Source organism: Anolis sagrei, chromosome 1 (genome assembly GCF_037176765.1).
Source record: "Anolis sagrei isolate rAnoSag1 chromosome 1, rAnoSag1.mat, whole genome shotgun sequence".
NCBI classification, from domain to species: Eukaryota; Metazoa; Chordata; class Lepidosauria; order Squamata; family Dactyloidae; genus Anolis; species Anolis sagrei.
The window spans coordinates 211,138,568-211,156,053 of NC_090021.1; the positions used below are offsets into that span (position 1 = coordinate 211,138,568).

The following is a 17,486-nucleotide window of genomic DNA, read 5'->3' on the forward strand; positions in this document are numbered from 1 at the left end:
TAGTTTCAAAGACAAACTATATTTTATATTTTACCAAAGCTGAGATGACCATAGACTGAAATGTGTTTCTATTAAGCTATTAAATTCTCTTAAACTGACTTAACTCACAAATCTCACTGTGAAGGAAGAATTACCACAAATCTGGTTTATTAAACCAAGCAATAGATAGCTGTCAATTTTCTTTTGATACAAAGCAAAAATATGATCATACTGTTGGATTGGGGAAGTGAGATCCAAGGTCAAATCTGATGCTAGAACCATGAAGGGAACAAATAGTGGAGGAAATCCACACATGGGAATTTCAATTCATTAGAGGAAAACTGGGCTTTAAATGTAAAAAAAAAAATGCCCAAGTTAGCAGGGTTGTTTTTTCAAAGATGTTTTTTTTTTCTGCTGCAAACCAACCCAGTGCATGAGGGTCCCAGAGCAGTAATAATTGCAAATATAGTCCATTTTTGTAAATGTGTATTAAAACTGTCAAACATCTAGTTAACAGATCACATACATATGTGCATAAAAATGAATTTCAAGATGAAGTGACTAAGTAAATACAGAAATCTTTGCATATTCTTCATAGGTAGAATAAGAACATAGTCAATAACAAGAATGAAATATTTTAGGTGAGTAAGTGGAAAGGACAGCTTAGAAAGGGGTCAAATTGTCCTCTTCACCAATTTGAGGTACTCTTCATCTATCACAAGGCCCTAAATTTGAAACTTTTCACCCTGAGGCTGTCACACTGTTAATCTTTGTAAGCTGCTATGGGGGCATGTGAGAGGGTCCAGCATCCTTCATGGGCAGGGGGGCATCATAAGCATGGTCATCTATTCTGTCAGCTGTTTTTGACAAACCAGATTCAGACAGCTCTTCAGAATACTCCCAGTAGCTCCTTTATTTCACAGACCCTGACAAGTCAAATCTAAGGCAGCTCCCTGTTCTGCTTCCACTCCCCCTCTTATCTCCCTTCCTTCAATCCCCCTCCCTCCTTCCAATTATTCCACATGTACTTTGGTACTTGCTTTGATTCAGCATCCTTGGATCTTGCTGGTGTTTTAAAGAACATCTTCTTTCCAACTCTTGGGCGGGACTCTCCACTGTCTCCCCCTTACAGGGCCTATTGGCTATAAATATAGATTTATGATGTTGGTGTGCCTTATAGTTCTCTTATAAGGGGTTGAGTCTGTACAGCTCTGTCTAGTTATGGAGAAAGGGGAAGAATGATGACTGATGTCCTTTTGGAAAAGACCCTTTGTTTAATGTGGGATGTAGAGGAAGACAAAAACACATGTCTAAGCAGAAAACTTCCACTGAATTTATATTTCCTTTATAAAAGAAAGGGCATATCTTATACACTAAGAGGCAAATCTCAATCCATTCCATTCTGATTATCCTGTTTGTAATAGTTGCTTGTGACAAAGGGAAGGGGACAGCTGCACTTGCAGTATGTTTAAATTGTGTCTGTTTACAGTGACAGACAAGTGAGACAGCAGACATAAGGTTTTATGGGGAAATGTATTTGTTAGTCTTTTTTTTATAATTCTGCACTCAGGCATTGTGAAAGAAAGCTGAAAAGGCTCTTAGAACTTACAGGGAGGAAGATAGATAGTCAGGATGCAAAGATAGATCTGGGAAATTTTTCAAAGACTTTCCTGAGAGAAGGAGAAAGTGAAGGAGAATCTTTCCTGGTCAGATAGATAAAGTCAACACTATTCACTTTCCCTGGAAAATACTACTTTAATTTATTTGTAGTTGAAAGGAAGAAAATCTAAATCTGCAAATATTTTAATGCTACATCTTGACATAGGATTTTGATTGCTTTTTTAAAAGTGTGTTGAAAGCATAATAGGATAGAGGTAATATTTTTAAATGGCTTCTAAATTCATTTTCTATTGTGTAAGTAATAAAATGCAGTTGGAGATTTATATACATTTAAATTGATGCAGCTATGTGTTTTATAAATGTATTCCAGGTTTATCAATAGATTATGCAGAGAATAAGCTCTATTGGATCAGTTCAGGAAATGGAACTATTAACCGATGCAGCTTGGATGGTGGCAATTTTGAAGTAATAGATTCAATGAAAGAAGAATTAACAAAAGCTACAGCCTTAACCATTATGGGTAAGTAAACATTTAAGTAAGCATGTTTGATAATAAGCATTTTATTCTCCCGGTACAGAAGCCTATCACAGAAGCTTATGAGAAATGTGCCATAGTTATTCCTTGTTCCATAATACAGTTATTTACTAGTACATTACAACCTGTACTAAACAATTGATTTTAAAGTAAATATAATCTGATTATGTTCCAGCATGGAATGCTTAATGCTTGCTGTGTATATGTTGTGCTCCACCCTGAATCCCCTTCAGGGTGAGAAGGGCGGAATATAAATGTTTCAAATAATAATAATCTCCTTCTCCAATGAATTCAATATGTATAATTTTACTTACCCATTCTCAAAAAAATATTTCTCCAAGAACTACCTGCGTACCTCTGTACTTCCTCCAGCTGAATTCTATGATATGCTTCAATCACAAGTATAGTCAAAATACAGGTTTGAAATTATCCATGGTTTCAGTTATCCAAGGGGGGGGGGGAGGTTTGTGTTCTCCATGGATATCGAGATCATACTGCTACATATATATATATAGGCAGCATCTTACTTTCTATTTTATGTAATTTTGTTTTGCATTTTATGTTAATTTGAAATTAATTTGTTTTATGCATAAGCTCTTATCAATGTTTATTATACAATTATTCTGTGTCACTAGAAACTTGAGGAGTTCTGTAATTAAAGCTAAATGGCTATCTCCTAGCACCAAAGGGCAATGCAGTTTCCCATTTCTAGATTAGTATTGAAATTTTTCCATATCTCCTTCTTAGGGAACAAATCATGCATAAGTAAATTGCTATAATTACTAGTTTATGGCTCATGCAGATGTTACATGGCTCATCCATTAATCCCAATTAAGATACCAATGGTAGAAGTTCTGGTTGTGACTTTTTGGGGGGATTTCTTTGATATAAGAATTGTAGTGAATCAAGAGAGAATTGATAAAATGGTTTTTGAGAAATCAGGGCACAGATTTCTTACTAAGAAAGAATAATATCCTTCAAATGCACTTAAAACTCATTAGATGGCCAGGTTAATTGGAATGTATTTAGTAACCAAAGCTAGGCCTTAAGCTAGATGTACCTTAACCAAGAGAGCTGAGGGAAGAAATGTTTGAACCGCAAGAATGTCCCTAATACCTTAACCATGGGTTATTCAGGTAAGGTGGGTTTAGATTTTTAAGAAATAGACACTTGGGATTTATAAAAGAAGAATTTGGGATTTTAAAATCCTAAATCAAGTGTTTAGAAAATAATATTTTAGCAGGTATAAATTATAATGTATTGTCCTTTTTGTTCTTATATTAGGACCCACAGTGAAATATTGTAATACAACATTTGAATACTCCCCCCAGTCATAACTAACTTCCAGATATATTTAAGAGACCATCACTAGTGCAAGATAAGAAGCTATTATTTTCTTCCAGTTTGAATTATGCAGGATAAATAAAAATATGCACAAAAATAATCACACTGTGAAAAATCATACAGTTATGTAATTATTAAAGATAATTTTGAGAGATACATTGTTTGAATTCAGTTTTCACAGAACAGTAGTACAAACTGTCAGTTAATATTTCCATTAATTTTACAATCCTAAACATCTTTGCTGGGAGTAAATTTCATCATAACTTCCATTTTGGATGCTGGTGTAAACAGTTGAGCCACTTCCTATCCAAAAGTGGCTGTGGTTTATCCACACAGCCACCCTACTTTCCCTGGGTTTGTGCAGTCCATGAACAAGAACTAGTACTTACATTCTTTCTGTTGTCCTGGACTTTGTGGTGATCACTGGGTCATTGTTCAGTGCCTGCGATGATGCCAACTGGAGTGATAATCTGAGATGGGTACAGCAAATAGAGGGAGTGATTCCTCCTTTCCTTCCTCTTTCCTTATAATGTTACTTTGTCATCTGGCTAGTGTCACTACAGGCACTGAGTAATGACCATGACCACTTTTGGCCACGTTTGTGTTCTGCAAAGCCCAGAATGACAAAGAGAATAGGAGAATGGCAGTCCAGCAGCACCACTGGCTCATCCAGCTGCCAAGCCAGCTCAGTGCCATGCAGTGTGGACGCCTTCCAGCTTTGGAGCCAAACAGACTTTGCTGATGCTGATGTAGAATATGCTAACTGAATCAGCATCACAATTTCTGGCATGTTTAGATGTGTAAAATATTCCTTTATCCAACGCTATGCACATCATCAGCACCATCATCATCATCTTGCAAAGGATAACGGATGTAGTAGAATACCATTGGTTTGTTTAGCCTGGCACTTTTATAGAACCACATTTTTAAAAAAGAAAAAGCTAGTTCCCGTTAATGTTTGTGCTATTCATTACATTTGTTGGGTTCAGTGATGTTGCTTATTCTACACTACTATCAGTTGAAGAGACATGTAGACAATCCCTGATACTTAGAGGAATATGTGCCTCTATTTTTATCCCCAAGCACCTTACTTAACATCTGCTTCCTCCTTGTCTACAGTCTTATAGGATCCCCTATTTACATGTTTAGTTTAATTTTACACTGAGATGTTGAATCATTAGTTGCCATTCATTAACAAAGTTACCAAATAGTTCTCCTCTTAATAATACAGTTATTTTATCCATTATTAGTAAATCTGTAATATATTTTTCTAAAGAAGGTATCTCTGGGGTTTTCCAATATCTGGCATATACTATTCGAGCTGCCACTATCATGGAAAACAACATTTTTCCAAATTTCCTTTCTAATTCTTTCTTTGGGCATGTTCAAAAGGTATATTTGTGGTGTCATTTTGAAATTTGTGTTTAACATCTTTTCAAGGTATACATGAATCTGTTTCCAGTAGTTGTTTACTTTGCTGCAAGTCCACTATGTGTGGCATAATGTATCTTTTTCTTTCCCATACTTCCAACATTTGTCGGAGCAATTATACATTTTGGTTAGTCTCTCTGGAGGGAGATATCATTGCAGGTGCATTTTGTAAACATTTTCTTTTAGGTTTTGACATGCAGTGTATTTCATTTTTCTCTTCCATGTTTTTCCCATTGGGTCATTTTTATCTCTTGGCCTATGTTTTGAGCCCATCTAACCATTGAGTCTACTTCCTCTTCCATGTGCCAAGTGAGTAGATTTTTGTATATGTATGATATAAGTCCTTTTGGTTTCTGGAACATTGTCTCATCAAACCATGTTTTCACAGTTTGGAAGCCCAAGGTTCTAAGTTGTTCTTTAAATTTCTCCCACAGTTGCCGATATAGAAGCCAATTGCATTTAAGGTCCATTTGGTTCAATTCTTCTAGGGATTTCATGTCTGGGTTTTGTAAGTTGGTCTGGATCAGCTCCTTGTAGGTTAGCCATTTCCCTTGAAAGATGTTCTCCCTTTTGTAATATGCCTCATGTGGGGACATCCACTCTGGTGTCTTTGTGTAAATTCTTTTTTTTTTTGTATCTATTCCAAGGGTTTAGAATTGGTCTCTGTATATAATGGTCATTAAATATGCTGTTGGTTTGGCCTTTTGTATGTCCAAATATACCTTACATCCAAATGGAAGATTTATGCCTTCTAAATCTAATAGCTCATTGACTTCTAGAGTCACCCATTTTTCAATCCAGTCGAAGCAGCACACGTGAAAATAGAGTTGTAAATTTGGAAGAGAAAGGCCGCCTCTTGTTTTATTATCATTAAGTATCTTAATTTTTACTCTTGGTTTTTCTCAGCCCAGATAAATTTCGAGATATCTTTTTACCAAATTTTGAAAAAAAATCATTGCTGATTATTGATATGTTTTGGAACAAATATAACATTTTCAGTAATGGATGATATACTTTCTAATGGGGAGAGCTCTTGTTTGTCCCATTCAACTAGATCTTTATTAATCTCTCTCCACACCCTTTCATTGTTATTTTTAATAACTCTGAATTCTTAGTTGTAATGTATATTCCTAAGTATTTGATTTTCTGTGTAATACAAAAGTCAAAAACATTTATTTCGGTCATTGACCAGCACAGGAAATAGTGTCACATTTCCATACAAACCTGGCATGTTTGGTACATTAAAAATATAAATATAACTACTAAAAACACAATATGGGTGAGGGAGCAGAAGGGGAAACAGGGTAAAAACATACAATGCCCAGATCCATCACCAAATTGTAGATTCAGGGAAGAAGATTACTGGACACACAGTTGACTTTTGGAACTAGTCATTCCCTGGCGGATTTTGTATGCTGCTGCACAGAACTTTGCGACATTGTAGGTTGTAGCTGAATTAATATCTGCAAGTAGCATGGAGGTATAAAATTGTCCTGAATGGCCTGGGTGCTTGTCATTCAGGACAATTTTATACCTCTCTGCTACTTGTGTAATGCTGTATTCAGTATTTTCTTTTAATTCTTGTTTTTCCAATTCTGTCAGGTTCTTTGTTAAAAATTGTCTTTTCCTTTTGTTTACCTTTAACCTAGCTAATTCTGAGAAGTTTGTCAGGGTATTATTTATTTATTTCTTTGAGTCATTGGGGTTTTCCAAAGTCAGGACAATATTGTCAGCAAAAGTTTGAATCTTGTAGTCTTTGCCTGCTGCCCAGACACCCTTTATCTCTTTGTTCCCATTTATTTATTTTTTATAAACATCTCTATGCACATAATAAACAGGAGTGGCAATAATGGACAGCCTTGTCTGGTACCACATCTTATTTCAATTCTTTGTGTTTTCTCCCCATTGATTATCAACTGTGCATATTGGTCTTTGTATATAATTCTTATTATTGTTATATATTGGTCTCTCATATCATGTGCTTGCAGAATTCCATCATAAAGTCCCAGTTTAAACTGTCGAACACTTCTATATGTCTAGAAAGAGTATTGCTAATTTCCTGCTGGGATATTTGTCAAATAGTTGAATTATATTGATAAGGCATCTTGTGTTCTGATTGATTTGTCTATTCTATAAAAAGTCAGCTTGGTCTTTTGAGATTATTCTCTTTAGAGTATTTTTCAATCTGCTTGCTAGGACAGACATGAAAAGTTTACAGTTTCCATTAAAGGGTGATATAAGTCTGTAGTTCTTTGGTTGTAGAGGGCCTCTATCTTCCTTTGGGTCCATCTGTTTCAAAATCCTATATTTAGTCTGGTGTTAGGAATGTTTCCTTTACGACACAATATGAGTTGGCTTTCTATTACCACAACTAATGGTGATATAAATTATAAACAATGGCAGGTAATACTCTTAGGTGAATGCTTAAGATCTGTGGTTGAGTTGGTTGTTTCTGTATAGGATTAGCACTGTTTGTAAAATTGATTTTTAGTAAGGATGTGTATTGATATTGTGGATGGTGCCTCTGTTTCATTAATTGTGGGCAGAAGAAGGCATGGCAGGATGATATACTCACCAACATTTCACAGATGAAAACTGGGATGCAGGCAACATTAAATATCACCTGGACAGCAAACATTGATAACAAAGAACAAACAAGAAAGGAGGAGCTATAGGAATTTGATTTTTCCTGCATCTGATAGGAAGAGCAAAATTGTCCTGTCCCAGCACTATTTTTTTTTAAAAAAATTGGTTCTTGTCAGTTTTTATTTCAAGTTTGTGGTGAGGTGACCAGTCATTCCAGTGGCCTGTTCATCTTGCAGTTTAGATCTGTCACTTTTAGTGATCAGCATGATTCCAGATCTTGCCCAGGTGGTAAAGGGCAGGATTCAGAACAGTGAATCATCATGAGAAGATGTTACCACACTGCCCTCACATGAGACAAAACAGGTCCTGCATAAATGCAGGCCTGTAGTCATGTCCCATAAGTGTTTTCTGTACTTGGGAGAGCTTGCCAATTACATCCCTCGCTTTGGGGTACTTTGCCACGCACACCACAACTCATGTACAGTCCATTGGTTATGTTACATCTAGTTAGAGGTGCATTTGAGAGAGTCAGACAACCCTCATCCCAGTACATATGTTGTCATATTGATGTCCTAGCCCTTAGGCATTGTAGCATTCCCAATCTGAATAGATTGGGCTCAATTATCATCTTGTAAAACAGGTTGGCTGTTTGGTTGATAACCAGTCTTATACATCCATGTTTTGGTTAGTTGGCACAGTTCCTCACTTAGGTGAGATATTTACTCTTGTTTATGGTGGGGCCACAAGGATGTGGAGAAACCTTTGTCGGCACAAACCTGTAACTAAGAGAGGCATAGTTACTCCTGCAAACTACTTAGTTTGTAATAATTGATGCAGGAGGAGGAAATGGGAGGAAAAGAGAGGGACTGGCATATTTTAGAAGTAGCTGAAAACATAGGATAAATGATAATCCCTGACATATCTGAATAACTGAAGTATATGGAATCATAGACCTGTGTCAAATGAGCAAAAAAGCTTATGCATATTTATAAATTGTGTTCTCAAAATCTTTCATGGCCAGAATGATTGAGTTTTCTAGGCTGTATAGCCATGTTCCAGAAGTCTGCAGATGTTGTGAATTCTCTCTCATAAGAGGTTGTGTTCAAGGCGGCCGTCAGTATGGTGAGCCAGACCTCACAACCTCTGAGGACGCCTGCCATAGATGTGAGTAAAACGTCAGGAGAGAATGCATCTGGAACATGGCCATACACCCCTGAAAACTCACAGCAATCCAGTGTTTGTAAATTGTTCCTTTTCAATGGTCTTTCCCTTACCTATGCACTGCTGGTAATTCATCCAATGTGTCTTTTAGTTCTAGTCTTGATCAAATGGCAATAAAATGGTATTGAATTAAAAAGAAAAAGAAGCCTACTTGTTAGTTTATACAGTTACCTCTCAGGGTTATTTTGAATAGTCTGTGGGTTACTAACATACATTCCAGTAATATTCTTTGAATATTTATGACCACATTGTGATCATTTTCAGAACAATTCAAGAATAAACCCACAGATCTCTGTACTGAACTTGACACTGTTGCTGAAAGAAAACCAGTTAAAGTATCTTATGCTTCCTTGTGGTCAGCTTTGTGGAATCATTTTATTTTATTAAATTTCCTTTTATTGATATGAACAGGTATCTGAAATAACATGCTCAACCCTGTATTGATTCTTGTCCTTCATGCTAAGAAATACTAGCCTGAACTGAATGACTGAATATGAAAAGCATTTTATTACATTAGGAGGTCTGGCCTTAAAACTACTTGTTAATGTAATCACTGTGGAACTTTATTTTGTGGTAGGGGTGGGGAGGGATATTTGAAATCCAGTTGCCAACTCAGAACCCATTTTGGCTTCGTAGATCAGAACCAAAATTTCTTGAAGGTCAGTGCTTAACTACTCCCACTTCAAATAAGGTTCAAAACTGGTTAAGTGATTTTTGTCAAGATTGGGGTGGTGGTGATAGGGTTATCTTATTGTTAATACCACCATATTTTCAAATCTAGTGTGCCATTTAATCTAATGTGCATCTCAATTTTCCAAGTATTGAAGCCAAAAAAAAGTATTTGCTGGCAAATATAATGTGTAGTGCCAAAAAGTGCAGTATTTGTAATTTGTTCCAAAAGGTGTGCATTACAGTTGCTGTGTGCTTAGAGTTTTTTTTAAAGTGTTAGATCACAAAATCTTCCAGCAATGGAAAGTAACATCAGAGATGTTACTGATGGGAAGATGGGGAAAAAAAGGAAGACAGGGAAATTGAAAGGAAGGAAGATGAAAAGAAAAAAAAGGAGGATGAAAAGGAAGGAAGGAGAAGATGGATGGAGGAAAGAAAGAAAAGAGGAAGGAAGAAAAGGAAAGGCACATGGGAGGGAGGGAGGAATAGAGGAAAAGATAAGAAGAAAGTAAAGGAAGGAAAAGGGGAAAGGGGAAGAAAGGGGAAAAAGTAAGAAAAAAAAGAAATAAAAGCATAAGAAGGGAAAAGAAAAAAGGAGGATGAAAAGTAAAGCAGTAAGAGAAGAAAGAAAAGGAAGAGAGAAGAAAAACTTAGTCAGTATGAAGAATAAAATGGCCCAAACGTCTGTTCAGAGCATTACACACCTCTGTTTACTGTTCTCCAAGCTTAGTCAAGGCATCATTGATTTCCTTCACCCTTTCAAACCCAGTGTGGCAGGTAGCAGGTCAGACTAAGAGTACACTGGGCCATTTGTTCTGTATGACCCTAAAGTTGTGCACAGCCTTCAGAATGAGGGTCTTTTATCTACAGCAATACCAAATTGTTCCCCTTGAGGTGGATGACAAGCCAGAAAAGGGAGTCCCTGAGGGATACTCAACCAAAGAGGCAGTAAAGCAGTGTAATCTAAACCTCTTTCTCTTAGCCATTTTACAGTGGTGAGCTTACTCAACCCCAGTTGAGTCTGAAACACTAACTTTGACCAAGTTATGGTTACAGATCAGGACCCACTCTATCTCCATACAAGTCCTAAGATTTGAACAAAAACACAACAAAGTTTACAAATCAGAGATATTCAGAACTTGTACATCTTGTGCATGTACATCTTGAAGGCATCTTGAAGGAATCGGCTGCTTATTAACATTTAAAATTCACTATTCAATGTGCTTTCTCCACTTCATCTAGCAAATTTGTGTTTGTGTATTTATTTTAGGGCAAATCATGAGGAAAAGTAAAATTGAAAACTTTGTGCTTGCATATGTAAATGAGCTATCCATGTCTAATGTATAGACTGTGTACATGAGAGTGGTGGCACATCATGATCTCCAGGATAGACCAGTTGCATCTCCACATTTCCACACTATAGATCATCGTATTATTAGTTGGTGAGAGAAATGGGCTAATGAGAGTGAGACTAAAAAGAGAAAGAGATTTAGGCTGACAAATGGATAGATGTGTGCTACTTATGCAGTGCTAGATAAATTTAATAATATGGCGTTCTTAATCTAGAATTATGCTTTACTGAAATTATGCTATGTATTATCAATTAGAGCTGCCATGTTCTTCATTTCTCTCTCTTTTCCCATCCCAAATACATTGTCTAGTTATTTTTAGCATGTACACTACATGTGTATACACCTAAAGAAAACAACATAACATATCAAAAGGAGCCTCTCACTTGCTTCCTTAATAGTGCAATCATATTTTCTTTTAGAAAAAAACATCTCTTAGCAAAAGCCTATTGTGTGTATTGTGGCAGCATTTTTTTTAAAAAAGTACAGTTGCCAGGTGATGACAAAAAGGTAATTGCTAAGCAGTAATTCATCACTCATGTGTTGCCACCCAATAAATGACAAAAAATGGCCAAAGAATTGGAAAATTAATTTGCCTTATCATACCTGGAATATATGCTGCAATTCAATTACTTGCTTATAGAACCCATATTGTCAGGGAATTCGTCAATATAAAAAGTTGTTTGTTAATTTTAAAATACAAAGTAGCCAAACACTGAAAAAAAGCAACAACTTGACAATCTACTTATCTTCCTGACAAAATATACAACTAAACATGTTAGAATTTGTAACATGGTTTAGTATTCAAACTTTACACTGTACGCAGATGATGTCCAACTCTGTCACTCCTTTCCACCTGCTACTAAGGAGGCTGTCGAAGTCCTGAACCGGTGCCTGGCCGCTGTAATGGTCTGGGTGAGGGCGAACAAACTGAAATTAAATCCAGACAAGACAGAGGTACTCCTGGTCAGTCGCAAGGCCGAGCAGGGTATAGGGTTACAGCCTGTGCTGGATGGGGTCGCACTCCCCTTGAAGGCGCAGGTTCGCAGCTTGGGTGTGATCCTGGATTCATCGTTGAGCCTGGATCCCCAGGTTTCAGCGGTGACCAGAGGAGCATTTGCACAGGTTAGGCTCGTGCGCCAGCTGCGTCCGTACCTTGGGAAGTCTGACTTGGCCATGGTGGTACACGCTCTGGTCACATCCCGCTTTGACTACTGCAACGCTCTCTACGTGGGGCTGCCCTTGAAGACGGCCCGGAAGCTTCAGCTAGTCCAGCACGCGGCAGCCATGTTGTTAACAGGAGCAGGACGCAGGGAGCATACAACGCCCTTGTTGTTCCAGCTCCACTGGCTGCCGATTTGCTACCGGGCCCAATTTAAGGTGCTGGTGCTATCCTACAAAGCCCTAAACGGTTCCGACCCAAAGTACCTTGCGGACCGCATCTCGGCCTGTGAGCCCACGAGGACCTTGAGATCATCTGGGGAGGCCCTTCTCTCGATCCCGCCTGCCTCACAGGCACGTCTGGCGGAAACGAGAGAGAGGGCCTTCTCGGTGGTGGCCCCCCGGCTGTGGAACTCCCTCCCTGCTGACATCAGACAGGTGCCCTCCCTTATGGCCTTTCGTAAGGGCCTGAAGACATGGCTTTTCGAGATGGCATTCAACTGAGTGCTATGTTACTGGAAATGACAACCGGAATGGATTACGACTACGAGATTGATTATGATTCCATGATAAGACGGAGCGGATTATTTTAGTATAATTAGATGTTGTGTATTAGTAATATGTTAGTTTTGTTGTCTTGGCTCATTGTAAATTGTCTTTTATGTGCTGTACACCGCCACGAGTCGCCCTAGGGCTGAGAGCGGCGGTTAATAAATGCAGGAAATAAATAAATAATAATAAATATTAGACACACACTTCTGTACATTCCTGTACAATATACTCTTGACTAAATAATTGTACAGATTTGGGGGGGGGGGCATCATAGTTTTATATGATGCCAACAAGCTCTTTTTCAGTTCATTATTTTTATTGGCTTAGGGTATGTCAGTAAAACATTCATAATGATAGCTAGAATTTTATAATCAATATATGACATTATAGAAACAACTTTAACTAGAGTGTAGCTACAAAGTAATAAATAACACTAGTGCAAACAAATGACAAAATACTTTGAATAGCTGGAGTATTTTAGTTTTGTCCATGTAGTAAATAACATGAGGAAATTATTAGAAAAACAAGCACAAACTGTATCAGTGGCAGTTACAGATATGTATTAATTACAGAGTAATTAAAAAAATTGTTTCAAACACATGCCTATCAAAATAATCATTTTAATACAAAGAGCCTTGGCTTACATATGATTACAGTAAAAGGCATTATTCATTATAATTTTAAAATATATACAGATAAATTTTTCTAAGCCATTGGTTTTCTAATTACCATAATATTCTTGATCATATTAACAATAATATGTGAAATATATCTAGGCAATTTGCCCAGTTCGATGTACAGTATATCGGTGACTTCTCTAAGTTCTCAAACCATTATTAATTAAAATTAATGGCCCATCAATATTTTCATTCAGATGACTGCCTTGAAATCTCTAAAGAGAACATACAATGCTGATGTAGTAGTATTATTCATTTTATGTGAGTCTTTTGTAACAAGTCATACTTTTAATTATATATATTATGAACCAATTTCAGAATTAAGTTTTAATTATTGGAAAACATTTTATTAATTTAAATACAATGATTAAAAAGTGCAATGATAAAATATTCTGAAATACTGACAATTACTTGAAATATAAAAGAATAATTTGCTAGCAAATTCATATTTCATAGCACAGATATCTATTTTCATTTCATTGAGATTCTATTTTATTATAGAAGTGAATTATAATATTATGTAGCTAATAAACTCTTTAAATGAATTTCAGCAAATTAATAAATAAGGACTTAAAAATGAATGAAGAACTCATAAGAACCATGGAAGGTTTCTCCATACATGCTTACCTGATGTTTAAATCTAACATGTGGAGTTGTATTTGACTGTGCATTCTCCACTCCGATGAGCAACAGAGTTGACAGTTCCTTCAGATGACAATAGCAGAATTTACTTTAGAATAACTTGGTTGCTTATTCCAATTTTTCACAAAGTAAATCAGCTCTTATGAGCTTTGGTTTCTTAGCCCAGATCCATTTTAAATGCTTTTAAAATATTTTAATATGGTTATTTATATTGATGGAACTTATTGAAATAGTGAGTTATCAAGTTCCCCTTCATTCACTGATTCTACTCCAGTCCAGATGGGACTAAAATTGGATATAGGTCACTGGGTACAATCCTGCATATTGTTGGGTTGTGATGGAATTTAAGTAGCCTAACAGTGAAGAATTTCAGCCATTTGTCAGTTTGGATATTTAAAGAAACAGGATAACAGCATGTGGCATTTTTTGAGAATTCTGTTTTGATTTTTGAATTTTTTTTAATTGTATAGGTGCAGGAGACTGCAAAGAAGGCCAATACTCTAAGGGCTAGTGATGAGATTACCCTATGCTGAATTGTCTTCTAATTCTAATGTCTGTTGTGAGAAATGATTATGTGATCTGAGAACAAAGATAACAGGATTGTCTAATAACATGATTGGAATTAGCAGGAGAGGTAGGTGGTCTAGAGACTATTTACTATTTATTCAAACAGCAACAACCTTAATTAGCAGCCCAATAGGCAGAAGAATCTGACCAATATATATATATATATATATATATATATATATATATATGTTCCTTTGAGGTGTGTTGAACTGTAGAAGACATGTTATTCAGTTTCCTCAGTTAATTTCCCTTTAAGCATGGGAATTACTTTATATAGGACCTGACTCATAGCAATATTTTTGTAATTATTTACTGCATAGAATAACTATTTTGATACTTCTGTGACATGATTGTAGTCAATAGATTCTGATTCTCAGACCTTGCTGTTAATTTATTGATTTTTTTCTTCCATTACTGTAACAGTGAAGGTTATGAATAAGATATTTTGACCTCAGTAACATAGTCAAACATAGTCCTTGGCTGCATTTATAGTTACCTTTATTTATACCAGATTGTTTATATATGCTTAGACCTGGCATGTTAAAGCAGAAAAGGTTAATAGGCCATTGCTGATGTAGACAGGATTGATCTATTCATTTTGTCCTGCAATTTGATTACTGATTGGACATGGTATGGATGATGAATGGTGATGTTTTATCACTTGTTCTATTTATGTGTGTGTGTGTGTATGTATGCATGTCTGGATGCATGCATGTGTGCATGTGGTGTGTATGCTGGATTTAAAACTAAAGCATGTCTAATGACAGCAATGCCTAGGGAATTTTGAAAGTTGTAGCTCCCCCAAAAATCATTTGATCGTACTTGGAGATTTGCCTCACAATTTTTGGTTAGATCTTAAGTTTTGATTTAGAGCTTTCAATATGGATCCTTCACTTTATGGATCTGTCACCATATTGTATTGTATCCATTTAGAAAACCTATGTTATTCCTTACTGCTTCAAAGATATTTATAATATATTCATACAGAATATTTTTAATTAATATGCTTAGATTGTTGCACAGGCAGTGGAAAGCACCACTTCTACATTTCTTCTAAATGAAGCAACAAATAATTTTAGCAATGTTCATGTTTTCAAAAGCACCCAAGTTTTTTCCCTGTTATTTTTTTCCAATTTGGCACTTATTCTGCACAAGTTTTGTAAAACATTACCTGATATTTTCTGCACAGAGGATATTTCTGCTTAAAATATTGTTTCTTCCACAGAAAATGCTATTTTTGTGCTGAAATGCTGTTTTATGCACAAAATAACAATGTAAAAATTTTACACAGAGGAATTCCTGAACAACAAGTTTTCCACTTCAAAATTCAAATTTGTCAACAATTTTCATCAGCCCAGCATGTTTTAAAACCATTTTTGAATGCTTCCAGATATTCTTTCAATTCATACATAGTGCTAATCAAGCCACTTTTGATTTACTAATTCACTAGTGTTTGGGGGGGGGGGTGATATAGTTCGCCCAGTTCTATGAAATTTTCACCTGAATTATGTGAAGAAAGGGATTTTACAGATTCCTAAAATATATTTTAATGTATATGTGTGCAATATATCTAAGGGAATGGTGAATCTTTGCCATTGGTTCTTTATAGCTAAAACAGTTTGATGTTTAACGTTGATTTAAATGTAGCTGCAATGGTTTTCATTTCATATATTTGGTATTATAGAAAGTTTACTCCCATTCTTACAAAATTTGAATTAACTATGTAGAAGCACATGATTTATGAAATATTAGACATGTGTGGATTACACACACACACACACACACACACATATATAATTTTCATACATTTCTCCCTGACTAAATGCATTATTACAATATCATGAATTTCAGTTTTGAATAATGGCTTTTGAAAGTGGAATGGTTTCTAAGATGTTGACATTGTTCTTCCCAAGAGTGCATTATAACCAGGGTGCAGTGGGGCATTCTGGAAATGTTAGTTGCATGAGAAATCCCACTTCTACCAAAGAAAGCAACTACCAGAATATAAAGACAGGGGAGTGGGGAAGGAGAAATATTTTGTGTGCTCATTCTATGAGTGATGGAAGGTCTCCCTATTCTAGTAATTTGGTTTTACCTGATTAGAACAGCAAACACAGGCAAGAACAACAGGAATTTATTTCCATAATCAGGAAGAATTGTATCATGCAATAACAGCAATATATACATGCAAAGCTCTATACAAAAGACAAGCCCTCTCACTCTCTCCTCATCTCAGCAATCTTCGCAGCAATTCTCCCACATAGATCTCTCTTCTTTGTCCATGATGAACAGCAGCAAAAAGACTAGCATAAACAATCATACACATTCATTATGCTACGTGTGCCACTTTTATCCTAGGTCTGACCAATCACATATTGTTTTGTATTATACATGATGTCCCAACATTGCACTATGGTTGCATCAGACAGCAGGCATCACAATCTAGTTCCATCATCCTATGAAACTTGTCTTGTCATTCTGATTCTGTAGTTAGTAGTTAATACCTGAATATGATGACATACTTTGTTTTCATTACAAATCCTGACAGGATCACAGTGCTGAAAAAGATTTTTTTTCCCAGAATTTTTCTTGGTTTTGAGGAGGGCTTTTTGTGTTTTAATAATGTGAGAATCATCGCTTGATTTGCCCATTCCTGGGAATTACATTTTTCAGTTATGATTCAACCAAATGGATCACTGCACAGGATGGAGTGAGAACTGATTTTTCTGCTGTCTCCAACATTAATTAGCAAGCCATTAAAAGCAAATGTTTGTGCTTCATTGATAAATATTTGCAGTTAGAATTTCTATAAGATATATTTCTGCCTCAAACAATTCTATTTGTATTCAGCTGCCCCATCAAGATGCTCAGAACAGTTTATATTATTTCATTCGTGTTCTATTCTGAAATGGTCATATGACTGATCAAATAAATAAATATTTCTTGGCTAGTCTCTAACTCAAGCTGTGGATATATCTTGCCAGATTTCCAGGAGCTGAACTGCTGCCTTTACTCTAAGACAGTTTCCGGAGAGAATAAATAAACAAGAAATGAACTGTCTAGATTTCATGTTCTGTGTTACAGTGGCAGCAGACATGTGCTATATATAACTCATAAAATAAATAATGTTTTAATCTAAACTTGCTAAAAAAC

The 17,486-nt window shown here is 36.0% G+C and overlaps 1 protein-coding gene across 6 annotated transcripts in view; it reads left to right on the forward strand.

Moving 5' to 3' along the window:
* LRP1B (LDL receptor related protein 1B) overlaps positions 1-17,486 on the forward strand; it is a 1,041,366-nt gene that overhangs the window by 836,537 nt on the left and 187,343 nt on the right. For all 6 annotated transcript variants that reach the window (XM_067472799.1, XM_067472815.1, XM_067472824.1 and 3 more), the window contains exon 32: positions 1,970-2,119. In XM_067472799.1, the coding sequence (XP_067328900.1) occupies positions 1,970-2,119 (150 nt within the window). The remainder of the gene's footprint in view (positions 1-1,969; positions 2,120-17,486) is intronic.